Source organism: Bombina bombina, chromosome 12, assembly GCF_027579735.1.
Source record: "Bombina bombina isolate aBomBom1 chromosome 12, aBomBom1.pri, whole genome shotgun sequence".
Lineage (NCBI taxonomy): Eukaryota > Metazoa > Chordata > Amphibia > Anura > Bombinatoridae > Bombina > Bombina bombina.
In genome coordinates this window covers 26,587,417-26,612,807 of record NC_069510.1, presented here as the reverse complement: position 1 = coordinate 26,612,807, position 25,391 = coordinate 26,587,417, and the positions used below count along the sequence as shown (strand labels likewise).

The following is a 25,391-nucleotide window of genomic DNA, read 5'->3' as shown; positions in this document are numbered from 1 at the left end:
AATTTGACATATCTATGAACGAATAAAAGTACTTGTTGCTGCTGTATAATAGAAATGAGATAAGCAGTATCTTACTCTCTGTCATTTTTTTCTAATATGCCAGTCACAATATATACTGTTCTATTTCCAACAGTGGCCTGTAATTTCTCTAAATAACCTGTAAACTCACTTGTTTTACAAAATGAAACGTTGAAGGTGAACAGATTAACACCCACACACACACACACACATATACTATATATATATATATATATATATATGTGTGTATAAAAAACACGGAAGGGGACTGCACTCTCAAACTGGACTGGGTACACATCCCATGACCCTGCAACATGCTCAGCCCTGGGTGCTATAGCACTCTCAGGAAGCTGTGCTGTTTCCAGAGTCACAGGCATTTAACCCCAGACAAGCCTGGGTGCAAGGCCCTAGGAAAAATTACAAAATAAATGAATACAACACACAGAGAAAGTCCAGTACTCGCTTAGAAGCTCTCAGCTAAGATTAAAAACAAAACTGGAAGAGTTAGTTATCGCTTCTGACCAAATGGGACAAGCCCAGGTACCACATCAAGGTCTCTTCCAAAACCTGGGTCCCTAATACAGCCATACAAATGCAAGCTCTCAATCCAACAAACTGGGAACAAGTTAGGGTTCACAGACTTATGAAGCACCCAGGGCTGAGCATGTTGCAGTGTCATGGGATGTGTACCCAGTCCAGTTTGAGAGTGCAGTCCCCTTCCATGTTTTGTATATGTCTATGTCTGTGTGTTATATATATGTGTGTGTATATATATATATATATATATATATATACACACAGTTCCTTTAGGGAAAGCACAATCTCACCATTCCATTGATGCCACAGTGCTCTGCTAGAATTCATCCAAATATTTCACAGTGCAGGCACTGATTGGTCTTGTTAAAATATTCAAAAATGTATTAAGGCATTGTTAAAAAAATGACATAACGTTTTGGCACCGCATTGTGCCTTTGTCAAATGTCAGCATGTAATCAAAAAATATACAGCACACTTAAAACCATCAGATGGTTTTAAAGGGACATTAAACACTTTGAGATGGTAATATAAAATGATAAATTGTATATATAAAACAGCTCTGCAATATACTTTCATTACTAATTCTGTCCTCTTTGCCTGTAATTCCATTCTGATATTGTGAGCTTTTCAGTTCCTGTTAGAAATGGAAGTGCAGAACACTGTTAAATCCAGCACAACCATTGGCTGTACACTCTAGCGACCTATTTATAACTGACCCTAATTGGCCACAGCAGAGAAGGTAACACAAGTTACAACATGGCAGCTCCCTGTGTTTTATAGACACTAAAACTTTACACTTATTTTGTCACTTTTTAAACAACTAATGAAACTTTAAAAGATACATCTACATGTTAGTCATGGACTAATCGGTTCTTTGAATGCATCATTCTATCTAGCATGTATTTAGTGTTTAATGTCCCTTTAAGTGTGCTGTATATTTTTTGATTACATGCTGACACTTGACAAAGGCACAATGCGGTGCCAAAACGTTATGTCATTTTTTAACAATGCCTTAATACATTTTTGAATATTTTAACAAGACCAATGAGTGCCTGCACTTTGTGAAATATATATATACACACACACACACAATTATTTTTATGTAGTATATTGTTAGATTTGTATTGGATTAGAGTCAGCGGTTTAAAAGACATTATGGCCGCTTCAGCTAAATGAGTGTACTTGATCTCAGGGAGAATCGAACCGATACAGAAACTCCAGTCGGCGGCCTACAGCAGTTGCCTGAACAGCCAGAAGATGCTGATAACCAGAAAAATGTGAACAGGATGGCATTGCCCCACACAGACAGGGCAAGCACAGTCAATATACCAGTGACCATTACGGCTCCACCCGTCGATAGCACTGTCATACCAGGTAAGGCTTCCACCAATGACATACACAGCTATATTTACTGCTTAGTACCAATAGCAGCTCCGCCAGCCCAAGTTTGTAATTTATACACAATGATTATTCCATATATTAACAATAATAACATAATTTATGTAAGAACTTACCTGATAAATTCATTTCTTTCATATTAGCAAGAGTCCATGAGCTAGTGACGTATGGGATATACATTCCTACCAGGAGGGGCAAAGTTTCCCAAACCTCAAAATGCCTATAAATACACCCCTCACCACACCCACAATTCAGTTTAACGAATAGCCAAGAAGTGGGGTGATTAAAAAAGTGCGAAAGCATATAAAATAAGGAATTGGAATAATTGTGCTTTATACAAAATCATAACCACCACAAAAAAGGGCGGGCCTCATGGACTCTTGCTAATATGAAAGAAATGAATTTATCAGGTAAGTTCTTACATAAATTATGTTTTCTTTCATGTAATTAGCAAGAGTCCATGAGCTAGTGACGTATGGGATAATGACTACCCAAGATGTGGATCTTTCCACACAAGAGTCACTAGAGAGGGAGGGATAAAATAAAGACAGCCAATTCCTGCTGAAAAAAATCCACACCCAAAATAAAGTTTAACGAAAAACATAAGCAGAAGATTCAAACTGAAACCGCTGCCTGAAGTACTTTTCTACCAAAAACTGCTTCAGAAGAAGAAAATACATCAAAATGGTAGAATTTAGTAAAAGTATGCAAAGAGGACCAAGTTGCTGCTTTGCAGATCTGGTCAACCGAAGCTTCATTCCTAAACGCCCAGGAAGTAGAAACTGACCTAGTAGAATGAGCTGTAATTCTCTGAGGCGGAGTTTTACCCGACTCAACATAGGCAAGATGAATTAAAGATTTCAACCAAGATGCCAAAGAAATGGCAGAAGCTTTCTGGCCTTTTCTAGAACCGGAAAAGATAACAAATAGACTAGAAGTCTTACGAAAAGATTTCGTAGCTTCAACATAATATTTCAAAGCTCTAACAACATCCAAAGAATGCAACGATTTCTCCTTAGAATTCTTAGGATTAGGACATAATGAAGGAACCACAATTTCTCTACTAATGTTGTTGGAATTCACAACTTTAGGTAAAAATTCAAAAGAAGTTCGCAACACCGCCTTATCCTGATGAAAAATCAGAAAAGGAGACTCACAAGAAAGAGAAGATAATTCAGAAACTCTTCTGGCAGAAGAGATGGCCAAAAGGAACAAAACTTTCCAAGAAAGTAATTTAATGTCCAATGAATGCATAGGTTCAAACGGAGGAGCTTGAAGAGCTCCCAGAACCAGATTCAAACTCCAAGGAGGAGAAATTGACTTAATGACAGGTTTTATACGAACCAAAGCTTGTACAAAACAATGAATATCAGGAAGAATAGCAATCTTTCTGTGAAAAAGAACAGAAAGAGCAGAGATTTGTCCTTTCAAAGAACTTGCGGACAAACCCTTATCTAAACCATCCTGAAGGAACTGTAAAATTCTCGGTATTCTAAAAGAATGCCAGGAAAAATGATGAGAAAGACACCAAGAAATATAAGTCTTCCAGACTCTATAATATATCTCTCGAGATACAGATTTACGAGCCTGTAACATAGTATTAATCACAGAGTCAGAGAAACCTCTTTGACCAAGAATCAAGCGTTCAATCTCCATACCTTTAAATTTAAGGATTTCAGATCCTGATGGAAAAAAGGACCTTGTGACAGAAGGTCTGGTCTTAACGGAAGAGTCCACGGTTGGCAAGAGGCCATCCGGACAAGATCCGCATACCAAAACCTGTGAGGCCATGCCGGAGCTACCAGCAGAACAAACGAGCATTCCTTCAGAATCTTGGAGATTACTCTTGGAAGAAGAACTAGAGGCGGAAAGATATAGGCAGGATGATACTTCCAAGGAAGTGATAATGCATCCACTGCCTCCGCCTGAGGATCCCGGGATCTGGACAGATACCTGGAAGTTTCTTGTTTAGATGGACGCATCAGATCTATTCTGGAAGTTCCCACATTTGAACAATCTGAAGAAATACCTTGGGTAAAGAGACCATCGCCCGGATGCAACGTTTGGCGATGAGATAATCGCTCCCAATTGTCTACACTGGATATGAACCGCAAGATTAGACAGGAGCTGGATTCCGCCCAAACCAAAATTCGAGATACTTCTTTCATACCAGAGGACTGTGAGTCCCTCCTTGAGATTGTGTATCCACAGTGTGACATTGTCTGTCTAAAACAAATGAACGATTCTCTCTTCATGCAGATTTATGTTTAATTCTTAAAATAATTTTTTTTGTTTAAATATTGAAAAAATAAATGTAATGGCGCAGCCATTTTATAACCTAAGTTTGCCTTGTTTCCCCTGTCACATTTAATATAACATTTGTTGCAGTCAATAATATTGAATTTGAAATGAAGTCTGAAGAGAAAAAGGAAATGGAAGCAGATGATCTCACGAAGAATGGACCGAAGCAGATCCTGCCATACAGCTCAATGTTTATCTTCAGCTCTACTAACCCGTGAGTATCTGCTACATGTGCTACTCGGTATCACTGTATTGCTGATCATTTTGTCAGCTCTGCAGCATGAGTTATTGACCTCTGTATCGTTGGCTCATAGTGGGGGAAATATTGTATGGGGGTCTTAATGCACTTGGTATCGTTGACTTCTTGTGTGGTATCTACAGTAGGGGGTCTCAATGCACTCAGTATCATTGGCTTCTTGTGTGGTATCTACAGTAGGGGGGTCTTAATGCACTCAGTATCATTGGCTTCTTGTGTGGTATCTACAGTAGGGGGTCTCAATGCACTCAGTATCATTGGCTTCTTGTGTGGTATCTAGAGTAGGGGGTCTCAATGCACTCAGTATAATTGGCTTCTTGTGTGGTATCTAGAGTAGGGGGTCTCAATGAATTAAGTATCATTGGCTTCTTGTGTGGTATCTACAGTAGGGGGTCTCAATGCACTCAGTATCATTGGCTTCTTGTGTGGTATCTACAGTAGGGGGTCTCAATGCACTCAGTATCATTGGCTTTTTGTGTGGTATCTACAGTAGGGGGTCTCAATGAATTCAGTATCATTGGCTTTTTGTGTGGTATCTACAGCAGGGGGTCTCAATGAATTCAGTATCATTGGCTTTTTGTGTGGTATCTACAGTAGGGGGTCTCAATGCATTCAGTATCATTGGCTTCTTGTGTGGTATCTACAGTAGGGGGTCTCAATGCATTCAGTATCATTGGCTTCTTGTGTGGTATCTACAGTAGGGGGTCTCAATGCACTCAGTATCATTGGCTTCTTGTGTGGTATCTACAGTATGGGGGTCTTAATGCACTCAGTATCGTTGGCTTTTTGTGTGGTATGTACAGTATGGGGGTCTCAATGCATTCAGTATCATTGGCTTCTTGTGTGGTATCTACAGTAGGGGGTCTCAATGCATTCAGTATCATTGGCTTTGTGTGTGGTATCTACAGTAGGGGGGTCTTAATGCACTCAGTATCATTGGCTTCTTGTGTGGTATCTACAGTAGGGGGTCTCAATGCATTCAGTATCATTGGCTTCTTGTGTGGTATCTACAGTATAGGGGTCTTTAGTGGGCTGTATATCATTAGCTTCTTGAGTAATATATGTAGTATGGGGGTCTTTAGTGCGCTGTATATCATTGGTTTCTTGTGTGATATCTGTAGTATGGGGGTCTTTAGTGCTATCTGTATCGTTGGCTTGTTGAGTGATATCTAAAGCATGGGGGTCTTAATGCACTTGGTTTCATTGGCTTCTTGTGTGATATCTACAGTATGGGGGTCTTTAGTGCGCTGTATATCATTGGCTTCTTGTGTGATATCTAAAGCATGGGGGTCTTAATGCACTCGGTTTCATTGGCTTCTTGTGTGATATCTGCAGTATGGGGGTCTTTAGTGCTATCTGCATTGTTGGTTTCTTGTGGAATATCTGTAGTATGGGGGTCTTTAGTGCTATCGGTATCGTTGGTTTTCTTGTGTGATATCTACAGTATGTTTTTTTTTAGTGCTATCTGTATCATTGACTTCTTGTGTGATATCTGCAGTATGTGGGTCTTTAGTGCACTTAGTATCATTGGCTTCTTGCGTGATATCTACAGTATGGTGGTCTTTAGTGCTATATGTATCATTGGCTTCTTGCGTGATATCTGCTGTATTAGGGTCTTTAGTGCTATCTGTATCATTGGCTTCATGTGTGATATCTGCTGTATGGGGGTCTTTAGTGTTATCTGTATCATTGGCTTAATGTGTGATATCTGCTGTATGTGGGGTCTTTAATGCTATCTGTATCACTGAATATTGTGTGGTATCTGTAGTATGGGGGTCTTTAGTGCTATCTGTATCATTGGCTTCATGTGTGATATCTGTAGTATGGAGGTCTTTAGTGATATCTCTATCGTTGGCTTCTTGTGTTTATATATATATATATATATATATATATATATATATAGTATGGGGGTCTTTAGTGCTATCTGTATCTCTGGCTTATTGTGTGATATCTGCTGTATGGGGGTCTTTAGTGCTATCTGTATCTCTGGCTTATTGTGTGATATCTGCTGTATGGGGGTCTTTAGTGCTATCTGTATCATTGGCTTCTTGTGTGATATCTGCTGTATGGGGGTCTTTAGTGCTATCTGTATCTTTGGCTTCTTGCGTGATATCTGCTGTATGGGGGGTCTTTAATGCTATCTGTATCATTGGCTTCATGTGTGATATCTGCTGTATGGGAGGTCTTTAATGCTATCTGTATCACTGAATATTGTGTGGTATTTGTAGTATGGGGGTCTTTAGTGCTATCTGTATCATTGGCTTCATGTGTGATATCTGTAGTATGGAGGTCTTTAGTGCTATCTCTATCGTTGGCTTCTTGTGTTATATATACTGTATATATATATATATATATATATATATAGTATGGGGGTCTTTAGTGCTATCTGTAGCTTTGGCTTCTTGTGTGATATATATATATATATATATATATATAGTATGGGGGTCCTTAGTGCTATCTGTATAATTGACTTCTTGTGTGATATCTGCTGTATGGGGGTCTTTAATGCTATCTGTATCATTGGCTTCTTGTGTGATATCTGCTGTATGGGGGTCTTTAGTGCTATCTGTATCATTGGCTTCTTGTGTGATATCTGCTGTATGGGGGTCTTTAGTGCTATCTGTATCAATGGCTTCTTGTGTGATATCTACAGTATGGGGGTCTTTAGTGCTACCTGTATCATTGGCTTCTTGTGTGATACTACAGTATGGGGGTCTTTAGTGCTAAATGTATAATTGGCTTCTTGTGTGATATCTGCAGTTTGGGGGTCTTTAGTGCTATATGTATAATTGGCTTCTTGTGTGATATCTGCAGTATGGGGGTCTTTAGTGCTATCTGTTTCATTGACTTCATGTGTAATATTTGCTGCAGTATGGGGGTCTTAAGTGCTATCTGTATCACTGAATCTTGTGTGATATCTGTAATATGGGGGTCTTTAGTGTGTTCTATATCATTGGCTTCTTGTGTGATTACTGATATCTATATTATTGACTGCTTGTGTTATATATACAGTATGGGGTATTTAGTGCTATCTGTATCATTGACTGCTTGTGTTATATATACAGTATGGGGTATTTAGTGCTATCTGTATCATTGACTGCTTGTGTTATATATACAGTATGAGGGTCTTTAGTGTGTTCTATATCATTGGTTTCTTATGTGATTACTGCTATCTGTATCATTGACTGCTTGTGTTATATATACAGTATGGGGTCTTTAGTGCTATCTGTATCATTGATTGTGTTATATATACAGTATGGGGGTCTTTAGTTCACTCTATCACTGTCTAATTGACTCTGCTGTGCTGTATACATATTTTAGTGTGAGCTTTATCATAGCATGGTATGTTGGATATCTGTAGAGAGTTCTCTAAATCCTTTCCTTGTATCCAATGTAAAATATGTCAGCCACTTTATCCAAGGAACTAACCCCCTCTCCAGCATTAATAGCAGCGGACACTTTGTCAATTCCATTAATCCAGTTAGCCATTTATCTTTCTAGGTGGGACAGGCTTTCTTGCTTCTTGCCTAAAGGAGGCAGACGGCACCCACAAGCTACTGATAATTAATACTGTTAATATGACAGCCTTTCATAAAAAAAGAAATAGTGCTTTTTTGGTGTTGGTGCAGTACTAAGATGGGGGGATGGATGGGGAATGAGACACATTTTGGTGCATCAGTCGTATGGTTGTATTAAACTGACCACACATTTAAATTTATTAACATCACAGAGTCCGGCGTCTTTGTCATTACATTGTCAACATGCGCTACTTTGAAATGGTAATCCTTCTGGTTATCGCACTGAGCAGCATCGCGTTGGCAGCAGAAGATCCGGTGCAGGCCGATTCTCCCCGCAATGATGTAGGTAACATTGTGTTAGTGTAAGCAAAAGTACTAGATAGGAAAAAGATAACAGCGTTTTATAGGCAGCATATACCAGGTGTGAAATAAATATACAAAAAAATCACAATATAAAATGAAATGTCAATAAATGTGATCAAGTGAATGAAGTGCAACAGTGCCAATAATATTATATAAAAAATAATTAGAATGGATTTATTTGTTCTAAGAAAGTTCTGGACTGTTCCTTTTCACATTTTTTGTTTCTATACTTTTTTTGTAAGGCACAAACCTATTTGGGCACAATAGCCCTCATTCTCATACTGTAGGTTTCACTCATAGACACATTCCTAATTGCAGACATAAAAAGTGAGAAGCGCTTAATCAGGAAACGTACACAGAAGAACTTTCTCGCAGTATATCAGTCTAGTCCCGCCTATAAAGCACAGTCCAATCCCCAAATACCCGGCAATCCCCCTCTGCACAAGAGACATGGCAGCCCCAGACATATGTTTCAGCCATCTATGAGCCTCATCAGGGAGGTGCAGCGCATTCAGGACATTCCAATCCACTTGAAAACCTTGTTTGTCATGTGCTGTTTAAAGGGACATTATACACTAGATGTTTCTTTGCATAAATGTTTTGTAGATGATCCATTTATATAGCCTATACACGTTTTTTTTTTTTTTTTTTTTTTTTAATTTATAGTTTTTCTTATTTTTAAATAACATTGTGCTGATTTTCAGACTCCTAACCAAGCCCCAAACTTTTAGGAGTATACTGATGTATACCTACTCCAGCTTGCTCCTATTTGTGTAAAGGGTCTTTTCATATGCAGAGGAAGGGGGAGGGGGGAGTGTCTGCTTTCACTGGGTGTTCCAGTTAAACTAATAAAAATTGCTAAACTGGGAGCTTCTAAGTTAGTTTTTAAAAGGTTTTATACTGGAATTTTAGATCAGCATCTGTGCATATTATTCGTTATAGTAGTGTCTATTACATGCAGTTATATGCAAATTGGTGTATACTGTCCCTTTAAGTGGCTTCACACTGCTTGACTTCAGTAGTTTGAGATAATTCAACAGCTGCCTTCCTCTCCATCAAAAAGTAATTTCAATGATATTTTCTCAGGATTTTACTGAGTTTTGTAATTCAACAGTCGTAATTGTCTTGTGGACCGTTTTGAGCAGCATATTTTGGCTGTTTGGAGGACTTTTTAATGTTAAAGAAACATAAAGAAGCAATAATATAATTTCCTGATGCCCTAGGTCATTATATTATTGCACTGTTGCTTAAACAGAACTATTTATTTAATTCCCACAAAAGGATTAAGCACATAGTTAAAGTGAGCTTATAGAGAAGTATATTGTCCATCCTAAACTGAAAACAGCTGGTGATTGGCTACTAAGCACATATGTGGTCCCTAATCAGTTCAGGAGCAGTGGACAGGTCTGGACCAATAGTGCCCGCCCTGCTGTTCCACAGCTGAATATGTTTTTAACCCTTTTGGGGGAAGTTAAAAAGACTTGAAAGTAATAAAAAGACAACTTTCTATTTTACTTCCATTCAAAAACTTTCTTCATACTCTTGATATCCTTTCATGAATTATATCTCAGTAGGCTCTGGAACGGCATGCCCATGTTTTGATTACTCTCAAGTGGCAGTGTTAGCAACAATGTTTCTGACAATAGTATACATTGTTGCAAACACTGCCATATAGTGCTCAGCAATCCTAACTCTACTCTTTTTAACAATGGATAACAAGATAATTAAGGACATTTGACAGTAGAAGTAGTTTGCTGACAAGCATACCTAAGTATGCACTTGATCACTATATGTATATTTTTGCAAGCAGTGGTGTCATATATTATTTGAATATGCCAGACCTGGCTGCAAACTTTCAGCTACACCCATGATGCATCTCTTTTCAGCCCACTAGCAAAGGCAGGGAAATGCATTTACTTGATTTGTATAGGCTGCATGATTTCATTTTAAAGTGCGCCCCTGCTAACTGCGCTCTCTTCAGCAAAGTTTCCCTTTCTAGTGATCTCAATTACTTTTTATTGGACACATCTAGTCTAGTCAGTAAGTGTCAGTATGTAATGCAGAAATGACATTTTATGACATATCAGTTTTAGTATATCCCTTTAAAGGGACAGTAGTTAGACATTCATAATTTAGACAGAGCATACCATTTTAAACAACTTTACAATTTACTTCTATTATTTAATTTGCTTCCTTCTCTTGTTATCCTTTGCTGAAAGGTTTATCTAGGAAATCTCAGGAGCAGCAAAGAACCTAGGTTCTAGCTGTTGATTGGTGGCTGCATATATATACAGATTGTCATTGGCTCACTCATGTGTTCAGTTAGAAACCAGTAGTGCATTGCTGCTCCTTCAACAAATGATACCAAGAGAATGAAGCAAATTTGATTATAGAAGTAAACTGCAAAGTTGTTTAAAATTCTATGTTTTACCTAAATCGTGAAAGAAACTATTTGGGTTTCATGGCCCTTTAAGCTTTATTTTTTAATTTAACTGCAACTATTTTTTATGATTTCAAAATCTGCAAGTAAAAAAAAAATCACCCAAACTTCCATGTGATGTGTTTGCATTTCAGTTTCTAAATATTTTTTAAGGGCCTCACTGTATCGTTGAGGCGCCTTAGAACAGGGGTGGGCAATTATCGGCCCCCCAGATGTTATGGACTACATCTCCCATAGTGCTCTTTTAGCCATAATGCTGGCAAAGCATCATGGGAGATGCAGTCCATAACATCTGGAGGGCCGATAATTGCTCACCCCTGCCTCGGAATATCTCTCCTGAGCGTTGAGGTTTTGAATATCAGGCCCTTAGTCTTATAAATATGCAGATCATGACACCACCATAATTGTAGTGGCTAAGTGTGGGTGTTTTTAATAAAACACAAATACCTGCATATTAGTGACCCAAATCTCTGTCTATTGTGCAATGAATAAAAAAGGAAAGTGACAGATGGTTGAAATGAGTGATAGTTAGGACACATTGTCTATGATCTGGAATAACTTCTCTTGTGCTTCAGGTGCTGAAATACATGGATTATATATTCACCGGCGTGTTCACGTTTGAGATGGTGATAAAGGTGAGTGAAACCGATAATATTCACACTCTTGTTACCCTGTACTGTTCATGTAAACTTGTTTTTTACTGGTAGAGTTTGTGAGTTCCTGTAGAGTCACTTGTGTTAACCTTGATTTCTCTATACATAAGTTCCACACAAAAATACCTGACATCTGCATATTATTGTCTTTAAAGGGACATTTTATTCTACAATATTATACTAAACTATGTTAATCTTTCCCTGGAAAAAAATTGATAAAATTATTTATGATTACGTTTAAACTGAAACTAATACAGCATAATTTATACATTTTCTACAAATGGCCATTGACTTATAGACACTTCCTAATTATGATAATTATCCGATAGGCACTTCCTGCTGATAGGCCCTTGCTGCTAATGCTTATTGGTCGATTGGCACTTCCTTTCACTGCTCATTGGCTAAAAGATACCAACTGCTTATGCTGACCAGGCACCACCTACTACAGATACAGCCAATGAGCATTAGTAGATAGTTCTAAACTAAAATTGTTAAAGGGACAGTCTTCACCAAAATTTTTATTGTTTAAAAAGATAGATAATCCCTTTATTACCCATTCCCTAGTTTTGCATAACCAACACTGTTATAGAAATACACTTTTTACCTCTGTGATTACCTTGTATCTAAGCCTCTGCAGACTGCCCCCTTATTTCAGTTATTTTGACAGACTTGCATTTTATCCAATCAGTGCTTACTCCTAGGCAACTCCACATGCATGAGCACAGTGTTATCTATATGACTCACATGAACTAATACCCTCTAGTGGTGAAAAACTTTCAAAATGCATTCAGCTTAGAGGTGGCCTTGAAGGTCTAAGAAATTAGCATATGAACCTCCTAGGTTTAGCTTTCAACTAAGAATACCAAGAGAACAAAGCAAAATTGGTGATAAAAGTACATTTGAAAGTTGTTTAAAATGACAATCCCTATCTTAATCATGAAAGTTTATTTTGGACTAGACTGTCCCCTTAAGTTAATTTCACTTTAAAGGGACGGTAAAGTAAAAAAAAAATTAAACTTTCATGATTTAGATAGTGCCTGACATTTTAAACAGCTTTCAAATTTACTTCCATTATCCAGTTTTCTTTGCTCTCTTAGTATCCTTTGTTGAAAAGCATATCTATGTAAGCTCAGGAGCAGCAATGCACTACTGGGCGCAAGCTGCTGATTGGTGGTTGCACATATATGGCTCTTGTAATTGACTCACATGACGTGTTCAACTAGCTCCCAGTAGTGCATTTGCTGCTCCTTCAACAAAGGATACAAAAAGAATTAAAAACATTTGTTAATAAAAGTAAATTATAAAGTTGTTTAAAAGTGAATGCTCTATCTGAAAAATAAAATATTTTTTTTTGTGGTTCCTGTTGCTTTAAATAGTTTAATTCACTAACTGGCAAAAAAAGATAAACCTCTTTATAGTACAAAGTCCCTTTTAATTTCTGATAATGTTTGAGCATCATCAAATAAAAACCATACTTTTATTTGTAGCACACTGACATTGAAATAAATGTTTTACGCTACACAATTTTTCGAACCTGGAAATATGTTGTTCATATAGATAAACACAAAAAGAAATGTGATTAATAATAATATGCTATACATTTACTGAGCAGCATTTGATTGTTATATTTGCAGCACAAATAATGGGACATAGGGACATAAAACCCAAATTTTATCTTTTATGATTCAGAAATAGCATGTGATTTTAAACAGCGTCCCAGTTTACTTCTACTTTCTAATTTGCGTCATTCTCTGGATATCCTTTGTTGAGAAGCAAATCTTAATATAGATATACATAGATATATAGATGCCTTGTGTGATTGGCTAAACCATGTGCATTGCTATTTCTTCAACAAAGGGTATCTGGAAGAATGAAGCAAATTAAATAATAGAAGTAAATTGGAATGCTGTTTAAAATTGTATTCTCTATCAGAATCATGAAATATTTTGGGGGGTTTCATGTCCATTTAACAGCAGTGCATTGCAAGACTGCATTATGACAAGTGCGCTCTTATTTAAAACATCCTAGATAGCAACATATTGTTCATAAATAAACTCAGACTTTGATCATTTCCAAATAAATTAGGTTGGGTATATTAGAGGGGAATGAAACACTACACAATTGTAATATATAATGTTTAATTTTGCATATTATAAAAAAAACAACAACAATTCTGCAATATACTTTCATTATTTGATTTTGGCTTCTTTTGCTATAATTTAATTTTAAAAATTGTGAGTTTTCCAATTTTGAGAACTGGAAGTGCACACTGCAGACTTTGTAAGCCTAATTATGCTACATATCTGTCTCTAATTGGCCTAAGTAATTAATTTTGTTTTGTTAAATCTTGCTTTTTGTTAAAGTGTTTCTAAAAGTTGTATTTATCATTAACATTTGGCTGGCATTGCATTTATAGATTCATTTAGACACAACATTTCTGAGATCTGTAGTCGTTTTCTTCTGATTGATTTTAAAAAAAAGTCCTTCCAATATTTTTTTGTGCTATCCAGAATAAGTGATTTCTCTGCTCCCACCACATTAACAAAAGCCAATGTCATAAATATCCGCTATTGACGTTTTCAAAGCTGTTGATAAAATTAATATAATTGTTATAGCAATTTAAAAATGCTCTGAGTACAAATAGAATCATATTAAAGAAAAACCAGGACCTAAAAATGATATAATTCCACCTTGGAATCATTATGTTTCCAATCTAACGAACAAGGTCATATTGCCTCACAAGGCACATCACACTTTTAGACTTGTGCGCAGCGAAAAAAATTGTTTCGGTTCGTTTCAGACCGATTCTGATTTTTTTAATTTCAGATTCGGATTGATTCAAATTTGGATACATTTGAATGCATTCGTTTCGGATTCTTTCAGATTCAAATCAATTCGGATGTATTCGTTTGGGATTCGATACGTAAATTCGGAAGTTCAATACTATTTTGAATTTGAATGTGACATTTGAATTCGAATGTCACATTCGAATTCGAATATTACATTTATAAAACACAGTATTAGAATAGAAATACTATTTTGAATTTGAATGTGACATTCAAATTCAAATGTCACATTCAAATTTGAATATTATATTTGTAAAACACAGTATTAGACTACAAATACTATTTCGAATTTGAATATTACATTTATTAAGCACAGTTGTAGACTAGAAATACTATTTCGAATTCGAATGTGACATTTGAATTCGAATGTGACATTCGAATTTGAATATTACATTTCGAATGTAACGAATAAATCCGAACTAATTCAAATTCATTCAGTTCAAATGCATTCAGATTAGTTTAGTTTCGTTGCTAGGGTAATTTGGAAATTCTAATCGATCCAAATCTCCGAATTCAGCCGAATTTCGATTCGGAACGAAACAAAATGCACATGTCTACACACTTTCACGTACCCCTTGTAAGACTTGGGGTCATCTCATTAGATATTATGTCAGTAACCACCTTGAGATTTAATTTAAAATGTTAAAACAAAATATTTTCATTCTTTATTTTGCCCTCTTTTCATGTAACTTATCTCTGAAAATGGTAGAATTCACCAGACTAACCCTGCTACATATATGTCCCTAATTGGCTTTAGCAGATTACAACTATAAAACATTTCACTTGATACTTCTAGTGTTCTGCAGAAGGAAGCTGGGTGATCTGTTATTAGATATCAAGACAACAGCAATATCTTGTAATTGCAAGGCGTTAAGAGTCCCTTTAAGGCAATATTACAATTTTGTATCATTCATACATCCATATGAAATTGCCGCATTTTAACATGATTATTTTTTTAATTACAAAATGAGAATGCTGGTTAACATTCAAATGAAACTAATCAGCTGTTTACTTCCAATTATTTAATGCTCATTGGCTGATATTTGGTTCTTACTAATGCCCATTGGCGAGAGGGCGTTAGCTAAAATGACCTAACAGAAAATAACTATTATTAAGAAGAATCTTTCAGCCTATGAGCTTTAGTAGCCAGTTCATGACTGATATTGGTGTATTAGCTTCAGATTATGTTTGAAATTGCTTTTACATCATATTTTTCAGGCAAAAAGAAAAATCCACCTTTTTAACGCGGTTCTTTAATATAATTATCATTTTTCTGAGTTCAATGTGCTACAATTATAATATTGCATTTGAACCGTTGTGGTGCAGACTGCAAATTAAGAAGCGGCGTTCTTATTTGTCACTAATGATTGATAAGCCTCAGGAGGGGCTGCAATAGTTTTTGCTTATGCTGTGATAAATGTGGGTAGGAATGCTAGCTCACAAGACCCAAGTGGAAGTGGACAGGTTACCTGGCTTGAGACATAATCTGCTCACACATTAATTAATAAATGGTGGCCGATATTCCTTTAAAGGCACATAAAACCCCAAACATTTATTTCATGATTCAGATAGAGCATACCATTTTAAGCAACTTTCTAATTTATTTCTATTATCAAATTTTCTTTGTTTTCTTGTTATCCCTTGTTAAAATGCAATAAGGTACATTCAGGAGTGTGCACATGTTTACATTACTATATGGCAGCAGGTTTGTAACATTGTTATACATTAACAAGAGCACTAGATGGCAGCACTATTTCCTGTCATGCAGCGTTCCCGATCTGTGCACGCTACCTATCTAGGTATCTTTTCAACAAAGAATAACATGAGAACAATGCAAATTTGATAATAGAAGTAAATTGGAAACTTTTTTTAAATTATATTCTCTATCTGAATCATGAAAGAAACATTTTGGGTTTCATGTCCCTTTAAGGACGTATTGCATACAATAAGTATTTGAAAAAATTGTATTGATGTTCCCATTCCAGTAATACATCAGAATCATATCAGATTAATTACGCTATGCTGGGCCTTTTTTTCCCTGCAGATGATAGATCTGGGATTACTGCTTCACTCAGGCTCATACTTTCGTGATCTATGGAACATCCTAGATTTTATCGTTGTCAGCGGCGCGCTGGTTGCGTTTGCTTTCACGTAAGTATCATGTTTTATTAGCACTTATACAAGTATAGGGGAGCCAGGTGAAGAAATCAAGGCAGATTTATGTAATACCAATCTGATCTATGGTGCAGCATGGTTTATTAGTTAAAGGAATATTGTAGTCATATTTATTTATTATATATGAAAAAAGACATTTGAAAAGTTTTCAAGTTTTTTTATTTCCTTTAAAAGAAAATGCATGCACCTGTCCTGAATGAATGCAGATGAGTGTCTACGTACACCAATAGAGTTTATGTGAGTTGTATGTATGAGCATTAGCAGGAATGACTAACCAGCCAATAAGAATCAGTAAAAAGTACACGACTAAGGTTGCCAGATGTCCTACAAAAAAATATCAGCGAGTGACCAGGAAAAATAGGTTGAGTTGTCATGATCCAACCACATAGTCCACAGTTTATGCCCAGATCATCCCTCAGATAAGACTTATGTCCCTGTAGCTCATCATCCATGGGTCAAAAATCTGTTTTCAAGCTAGACTCCATCACTTAAAAGGGCATAAAGCCTAAAATGTTTCTTTCATAATTAAGGCAGAACATACAATTTTAAACAACTTTTCAGTTTACTCCTATTATGAAATTTACTCATGGTAGCCTTTTGTTGAAGGAGCAACAATGCACTATTGGGAGCTAGTTGAACACATCAAGGGGAGCCAATGACAAGAGGCATATATGTGCAGCCACCAAACAGGAGCTAGCTCTCAACAATGTATTACTGCTCCTGGGCCTACGTAGGTATACTTTTCAACAAATGATACCAACAAAACCAAAGCAAATGTTATAATAAAAGTAAATTGGAAACGTATAAAATTGCATGCTCTTTCGGAATCATGAAAGAAAAATTTGGGGTTTGGGGTCCCTTTAATGGTTCAGTATTTTTACATACTGAACTGTCCAATTAAATACTGGACACCTGGCAACCCTATACACAGCTGGTGCATTGGAAAGTTATTATATATATATAATAACTTTCCAATTTATTTCTATAACATTTAACCTCTTTTTCTTTGTATTATTTGATGAACATTTCTTGAGCACTATATGGCATTAGTGTTTGTAAGAATGTTGTACATAATAATGCTCAAGACACATGCACACTCCTGAGGCTACCTCGGTATACTTTCAACAAAAATTCTAAGTGTAATTTTGATAACAGAGATGAAATGGAAAGTTTTTTAAAGCTCAGAACCATGATAGTTTAATATTTTTTACTTTTATGTCCCTTTAAAGGGACACAAAACACTAACTAGATGTCATGCCCCTCCCTCAATTAATGGGTGCCACCATTTTGTAACCTATGTTACACTGCGGGTGTTAGAAGGAGAGTTTCTGCACATGTGCAAGCACATAAGCACTGGAATATATTAAAAAACTAGATTTCAATATGGCGGCACTGTGAGTAGAGGGAGGCAGAGAATAACCTCAATAAAATGCTTATAAAATGTATTTTATTTTTATGTCCTAAGTTTTTTATACTGAAAAAGAAAAGGGTGTGGTCTTATAAAATATCTGTGTTCGATTCAGTAGATGCTTACAACAATATTATATAAATAGTAAATATCTAAAAGCTTCTTATTATTCTTTATTTATTAAAGGGAATCTTAGGAGCAAAATCAGACATAAATTAAGATGTGCTTAAGGCGATTATGAGGTGCTGTGACATTAAAGGGACATTGTACTTTTTTTTTTTTGTTCCACCTAAAATGTATTTATTTATTTATTTTTAAAGTGATGATCCTGTGCTGATTTAACCTTGTTTGTTTTTGCCAGCCTTGTAGAGTCTTGTATCTGGCATTCAATAAATATGTAGGAACTTCTCCCTGTCAGCCGCTATGACTTTATACTGCAGGTTGCACTATACATTCCCTGCTAATTTTTATTTAAGTTGAAAAACTTTTATATAACCTTTTGTCATGAACAAATAGTTGAATAAGTTCTGTTGTGGTTCTTTCATATGAATATTTTTTATGCAGTGTCCCTTTAATTGGGTAAAAGTAACCCTGCAGAGACATAGTGACTGATATATTCCTACAGACTAAATACACACAGAGAGAAGCACACTCACAGGAACGAACAACCGGCTTAATACTATTGTTAGCCTGTTCTATGTTGATTTACCACCTGGGTGCAGCTTTTTAGCACAGTTATGCTTTTCACAGAGTAGAACTTTCCTGTAGTATATCAGTCTGATCCCGCCTATTACAGTCAGTCCAGCACCGAAATACCAGGCAATTCTTTTCTGAACAAGGAACACAGCAACCCCAGATGATCGTTTCAGCCTTCATATATTCCTACAGACATCATAGTATTTTTTTTTTACATTTTGTAAATATATGCAAATTTTGAAGGGGACAAATAGTAACTGTCATGTCGTCTGGCATAATGCTCATTTAATGAATTGTTGTTATTAAACATCTGTCAGAGAGGACCACAGCATATTGTGTTGTAGTTCTTTTATGGCAGTAAAGGAGTTAATGTAATAATCAGTTAACTCACAGACAGTTTGAAAAACAATTCCTTCACTTCATACTGCACTAAAGCACTTCCTTCACTTCCCCCTACAAATACAGATTATCACGCTGAATTCATGCATAATTTATATCCTAATTCAAGGAGATCTTGCAAAACAAAGAATGTGTCTCTATAAATGTGCTTGATTTTCCATAACTTGTTGTCATACATGAGTGAATGATTGCCCTATAATGCTATATACCTGTATAATCCATATAAAGTCAATTAGCTGTGTGATAATGGTGTTACGTGTCAAGTGCCACTTTGCGTTTTTTTGTGCTTGTCACTGATTCTAAGCTCTTTCTTTGTCTCCCTCTTGCTGAATTTTCTCTTTCATTCTCTCTAGGAGTTTTGTTGGGTAAATGTTTTTTCTTTTTTTTCTACGCATACAGCACTAGTCTGTATGTGCACACATCTTTGTGTCTTTATGCCCCATAATTTAAAACCATTGCAATGCTGTCATGTGCTCGTCCCATATCCACCTACCCTTTCGTAGACATAGAAATATATCCCATTTGCAGTCATTCAACATAAAGGAAAGTGGGCCAGTGGGAAAGTGTCAACATTATTCAAGGTTGTGATGTAGATTACTGAAACAAATATAACATAATATTTGCACTGTAGACCCCATGCTAAATAAATGTGATTAAGAAAGCACATATTAACTTAGATATCTTACTTTTGTTTAGAAAACAGAGAGCTAACAGACATTTTTAATTGGTTCGATCAACCATTTTCTGTACAGAATTGATTTAGTTGTTAATTGAAGGTGAACTGTTTCACATTTCAACCTAGTATAATCGTAATAAACTAACAGAATCAACCACAATTATTTTCCATAGGAACAATTAGGCTAAATTATAAAGTATTTTAGTGATAATCTTTATTCTTTTAACTGAATATTCTAGGTCATCCTGATAGGGTCACATTTTTAAATATGCCTAATAGGTTTTTCTTTCTTAAATAAATAGTTTTGATATAAAAAGCTGTCAGAGTGCTCTGGGTAATTATTTTTAAAGGACAGTAAATATCTTGATATTTTTATATAAAGCGTTTAGTTATATAGAATGAAAAAAAACTTTACAATACATTTTCTTTCATTCTTTTCCCCCCTTTCCATGTAATTTAACTCTGAAAATTTGGCAATTTGTTTTAATTTTCAGAACTTGAAATAAACCCGTCTCAAGACTAACTCTGATATATATTTGTCACTAATTAGTTTTTATCAGATAACAACTGCATTAATATACATTGTATTCTAACTTTATCACTGTAGCTAGCCTTGTTGTCTGTGGACTAAAGCCCAGATTGGCTCCTCCTCCAAATAACGCAAATGGTGGGTGGAGTTTAAATATTGAAAAATAATTGGATTAAAAAGGATGTTAATTTGTTTTTAAAATAATTACACTTGGCTGGTATGTTAATCTATAGCAACACATCTGAAATGTCTTGTAATTACAAGGTGTTTACTGTCCCTTTAAATGATATAATACATAGGTATGCAATTGACAGTAGGGCTAACACATTGCTAAATACAGCAAATAATTTGTTTTTTAAACCCTCCCAAAAATAATTACATCCTTGACCCCACCTATAAAAACAAGACAGGATTTCTGAAAACCCAATCACAATAGGGATAAGATAGAAAGCAAAGTCAGTAAGCCCTGTGCTCACCAAACCTCCTTTTTCATTAAATCTTCTTCTTTAAGTGTGTGTTAAGAAGTTATGCTTTTCAAGCAAGAAAAGTCTAGATCTTATTCCAATACATAATTTCCCATATCCAACTAGAGCATGCACCAAGGTTCCATCTACAGTATCAATGTGTTGACCAAACCAAAATTACAATACACATGTTTTATTGTAATGTTAAACAATCAAGAAACATGATACAGCTTAACTAATATCTTAGACCTGCACCCAATCCCTACCATTATTCACTCATAACCCCAGATACCTATGTTGTGTTAGCATTTCTCTATATTAACTAACAAGGGTTTGTATTATTTATTAAGTGAAGGTTCTTTTGTTCCCTTCCCGTTCATGTAGAATTGATTTTGTTCAGAAATATTGAATGGCATTCCAAGTCCTTCATGGACTTTTTTGAGGAACCTCAACTATGTCATTATAATATGAAATATAGTTCTGACAGTCATCTTATGGAACCCCCTATTAAGTAGTAGACAATGACATGAGCATAGGTGGTGGGAACAAAAGTCTCTTTAACATCTAATCCAACATAGGTATTTTTTTAGGGATGGGTTTGCATGAATAACTATATTACGCATGATGTTTGATGCATGTTCTACAGTAGATAGCTAACAGTGGATTTGAAGACATCTGTTTCTCTCCTGCACTGGTAAAGTTTGGGATTTTATTGGTACAGTGATTTTTAGAATATCATGATAACCAGGTACCTTCTCAGAATTCTAAGGAATCTAGTTCATGGGCTTAATCACCGTACAAATTGGATGCTTCTAAACTCCTATAAGATTGACTCACATTCAACATGCGTGAACGTTCTTAGTGTTCTAAGTACCATACTGGACTATCCGCTTGAGGAGGAGATAGATTTGCGAACATGCTGAGCGATACACAGTAGTTACAAGAAATCTTGAAATCAAATATATATTTTTTTAAATGTATTAAGAACCTTTTCAGGTAATTTTATGAAGCAAATTACATTATAATGCATGATAGGAGCACTATATATATCTCCATTCTCCAATATATTAAAGGGATATGAAGCTCTAACATTTTCTTTCATGATTCAGATAGTTTACTTCCATCATAACATTTGCTTCATTCTCTTGTTATCATTGTGACCACTGTGACCTTGACGAATATATTGGGCTAGCCATTGACAAGAGGCATTTGTGTATAGCCACCAATTCCCAGCTAGCTCCCAGTATTGCTTTGCTGCGGCTGAACCTATCTAGGTATGCTTTTCGGCAAAGGAAATTGAGAAAATGAAGCTTTTGATCATTTGGAAAATTGTATAGTCTGTTTAAATCATGAAATAAAAATGTCGGGTTTCATGTCCCTTTAACACAGAATACTGATATATTTTAGATATAAAATATTATACACATTAGCAAAATCATCTTCCTATACAAGAAACATGAGGATGTTTGCAGTTAAGATAATTTTCCATCTAATGTTACATTATAGAGCTTATTAACATTTACTATACATTTCAGGCCACGCACTAAAGAGCTGTAAAGTGATACATAGTCTATATCAGGGATATCTATATTACTGTGATTTTGTGTAAAAAGGCGGAGGACTTATGATAGACATCGAAGAATACGTTAAAATTGGAAGTTAAAAGCAGGTAGTATTTTCACAACTATAAAATGAAGACAAGTATTTTTCATCTGCAGTAAACCTATAATTTGTTTGATAAGCTACATTTCTGTTTTGTACATAAAAGCCCAACAGAAAACCCACGAAAAATCTTGTATTTCATATAAAGGGTGATCTATCTATCTATCTATCTATCTATCTATCTATCTATCTATCACACTCTATCAATATCTATCTATCTATTTATCTATCATCTATCTATCTATCTATCTATCTATCTATCTATCTATCTATCTATCTGTCATCTGTATATATCTATCTATCAATCACACTCTATCAATATCTATCTATCTATCTATCTATCATCTGTATCTATTTATCTATCTATCTGTATCTATCTATCTATCTATCTATCTATCTATCTATCATCTGTATATATCTATCTATCTATCACACTCTATCAATATCTATCTATCTATTTATCTATCATCTATCTATCTATCTATCTATCTATCTATCTATCTATCTATCTATCTATCTATCATCTGTATCTATCTATATATCTATCTATCTATCATCTATATCTCTATCTATCAATCTATCTATCTCACTCTCTATGTCTATCTTTCAATCTATCAATCTAATAATCAATCAATCATCTATCAATCATCTGCCTATCAATCATATATTTTTTATCAATCTATCACACTCTATCTATCATCTATCTATATATTTATCTATCTATCTATCGCACTCTATATCTATCTATCTCACTCTCTATATCTATCTTTCAATCTTCAATCAATCAATCAATCAATCAATCAATCATCTAACCATCTATCAATCATCTGTCTATCAATCATCTATTTTTCTATCAATCAATCTATCAATCAATCAATCAATCAATCATCTTTTTATCTATCTATCAATCAATCATCTTTTTATCTATCTATATATCTATCTAGTTATAGAAAAGTTATAGAAAAGATCAGACAATAACATTATGAATTTGCACCACCATAAGGGCTACAATACATGCCTATCATTTATAGGAGCATAAGGCGGTGTTTACATTTTGGATGGTGCTGACAAAAACATTGTGTATATTATAGAGGGAATAAAGGAAAAGATCTGAACACCATCAAGTCCCTGAGAGTCCTACGAGTCTTACGTCCTCTTAAAACCATTAAGCGTCTTCCAAAGCTAAAGGTGAGAAGTTTCCCGAACCTTTAATTGTCCCAAATCTTCTATATCAACAAATCAATCTTCTGTAAATCTTCTGTCCTCCTACGTTAAATTCAGTCACAACCCTCTTAATACATTTTAACTGCTGTCTCTACTGTAATCTCAAGACCTTTTCTTTTCTATCAGGCGGTGTTTGACTGCGTAGTGAACTCTCTCAAGAATGTCCTCAACATCCTCATAGTTTACATGCTCTTCATGTTTATCTTTGCGGTTGTGGCCGTCCAGCTGTTCAAGGGAAAGTTTTTCTACTGCACGGATGAGTCTAAAGAATTTGAGAGGGATTGCAGGTACGTTTTGGACTTTGGAGGTGTATGGAAAATAAAAAAAACAAAAGCATTGTAAGGTTCAATAATGATCATATGGCTAATATTGGTCCTGGGGAAAACCAAGATGGTTTATTTATAAGAACATCTGAGAAATTCTACATAGAAAAGGAACTAAGCTTTTCAGCCCTTTAAAAATATATTCTTGATGTCATTCATTTTAGGGAATCACCAAACAAACTGAACATAGACAAAAAAGTTGACTTGCCAGTTGGTTTATTGTTTACATTAAGGCCTTTCAATAGTTCCTGAATTTTTTTCTTTCTTTTTTTTTTGTTGTGCTTGTGCGTGTGCGTGTAGGCCTCAAAATTTCCACTAGTACTGGGCTAGTAGCTTTTTAGTCCTAACTAGTAAACTACAGTTACTTATGTATGTATGTATGTGTGTATGTGTGTGTGTATATATATATCTTTGTATACACATTGCTAATGAGTATGCTGCACTTTATAATGAAATTGAGTATTTATACACTGGCAGTGAGTACATTGCGCTGTGTAACGATAAGATTTTCTATGCACTATACCCTGATGAGTACACTGATCTGTGTAAATATGATGAGTATGCTGTGCTGTGTAATGACGGAATATCTATAGACTAACGTGTATCTATACACAGATAATGACTACATATGCACACACTTATGTATAGACTGGCTGCCAATTTTAGTTCCGCCCCGGAAATGTGGGTGTGAAGTGCTCACTTTTTTCATCAATGTTCCATACATGATTGCTTATATATTAAAATATTTATAATATTTTTTAATTAGCCTCAGTATTTTATAGTGAATTAAAAGGTGAGAATGAAAATGTCTGCATCTTAAGTAAAAATTATTTAAAATATTTCATTTTGTGGCATTTAAACAAATTAGTTGGCTTTTTTCTTTGGCAAATCTCAGAAATCTGTGTTTCTACTGGAGCAATGGATTCTGGGCAATCATATGCAGATAAGATGCACAATGTTGGTGCTAAAATCTGTTTTAATCATTGTAAACTTTATATTTATATTCTTACCCACATTCCCTTGTTGACACACTTTGCTGAGGATTTATTTAGTGTTATCTTACAGTCTTTAATAAATATTATTTTTTATAATTTTGCTTTGTTCTTCAGTAATGAGACTTGCAATTCAAACATTTTTACAGCATTGTTTGTAACAGTGTTAACCATAGTTTCAAACACTGCTGCAATAGAGTGCTAATAACACGTGCACGCTCCTGAGCTCCTATGATCTAAATTTACTCCGACAAATGATACCAAGAAAACAAATGTAATCTCTTCAACAAAAAATACCAAGAAAAAAACAAACAAATTTGTTCTCTTTTTAACAAAGGATACCAATAAAACAAAACTAATTTGATCTCTTTTCAATAAAGGATACCAAGAAAATTAAACAAATTTGATCTCTTCAACAAAGGATACCAAGAAAACAAGATGAATTAGCATGTTCTATCTTAATCATTAAAGTTTAATTTTGACTCTGCTGTCCCTTTAAGTGTACTTGATATT

The 25,391-nt window shown here is 35.3% G+C and overlaps 1 protein-coding gene across 1 annotated transcript in view; it reads left to right on the top strand.

Moving 5' to 3' along the window:
• Positions 1-25,391, top strand: part of CACNA1B (calcium voltage-gated channel subunit alpha1 B) — a 575,803-nt gene that overhangs the window by 429,681 nt on the left and 120,731 nt on the right. The window contains exons 22-28 of the mRNA XM_053695819.1: positions 1,748-1,929; positions 4,342-4,468; positions 8,241-8,370; positions 11,407-11,466; positions 16,375-16,481; positions 23,431-23,527; positions 23,690-23,850. Coding sequence (XP_053551794.1) covers positions 1,748-1,929; positions 4,342-4,468; positions 8,241-8,370; positions 11,407-11,466; positions 16,375-16,481; positions 23,431-23,527; positions 23,690-23,850 — 864 coding nt within the window. The remainder of the gene's footprint in view (positions 1-1,747; positions 1,930-4,341; positions 4,469-8,240; positions 8,371-11,406; positions 11,467-16,374; positions 16,482-23,430; positions 23,528-23,689; positions 23,851-25,391) is intronic.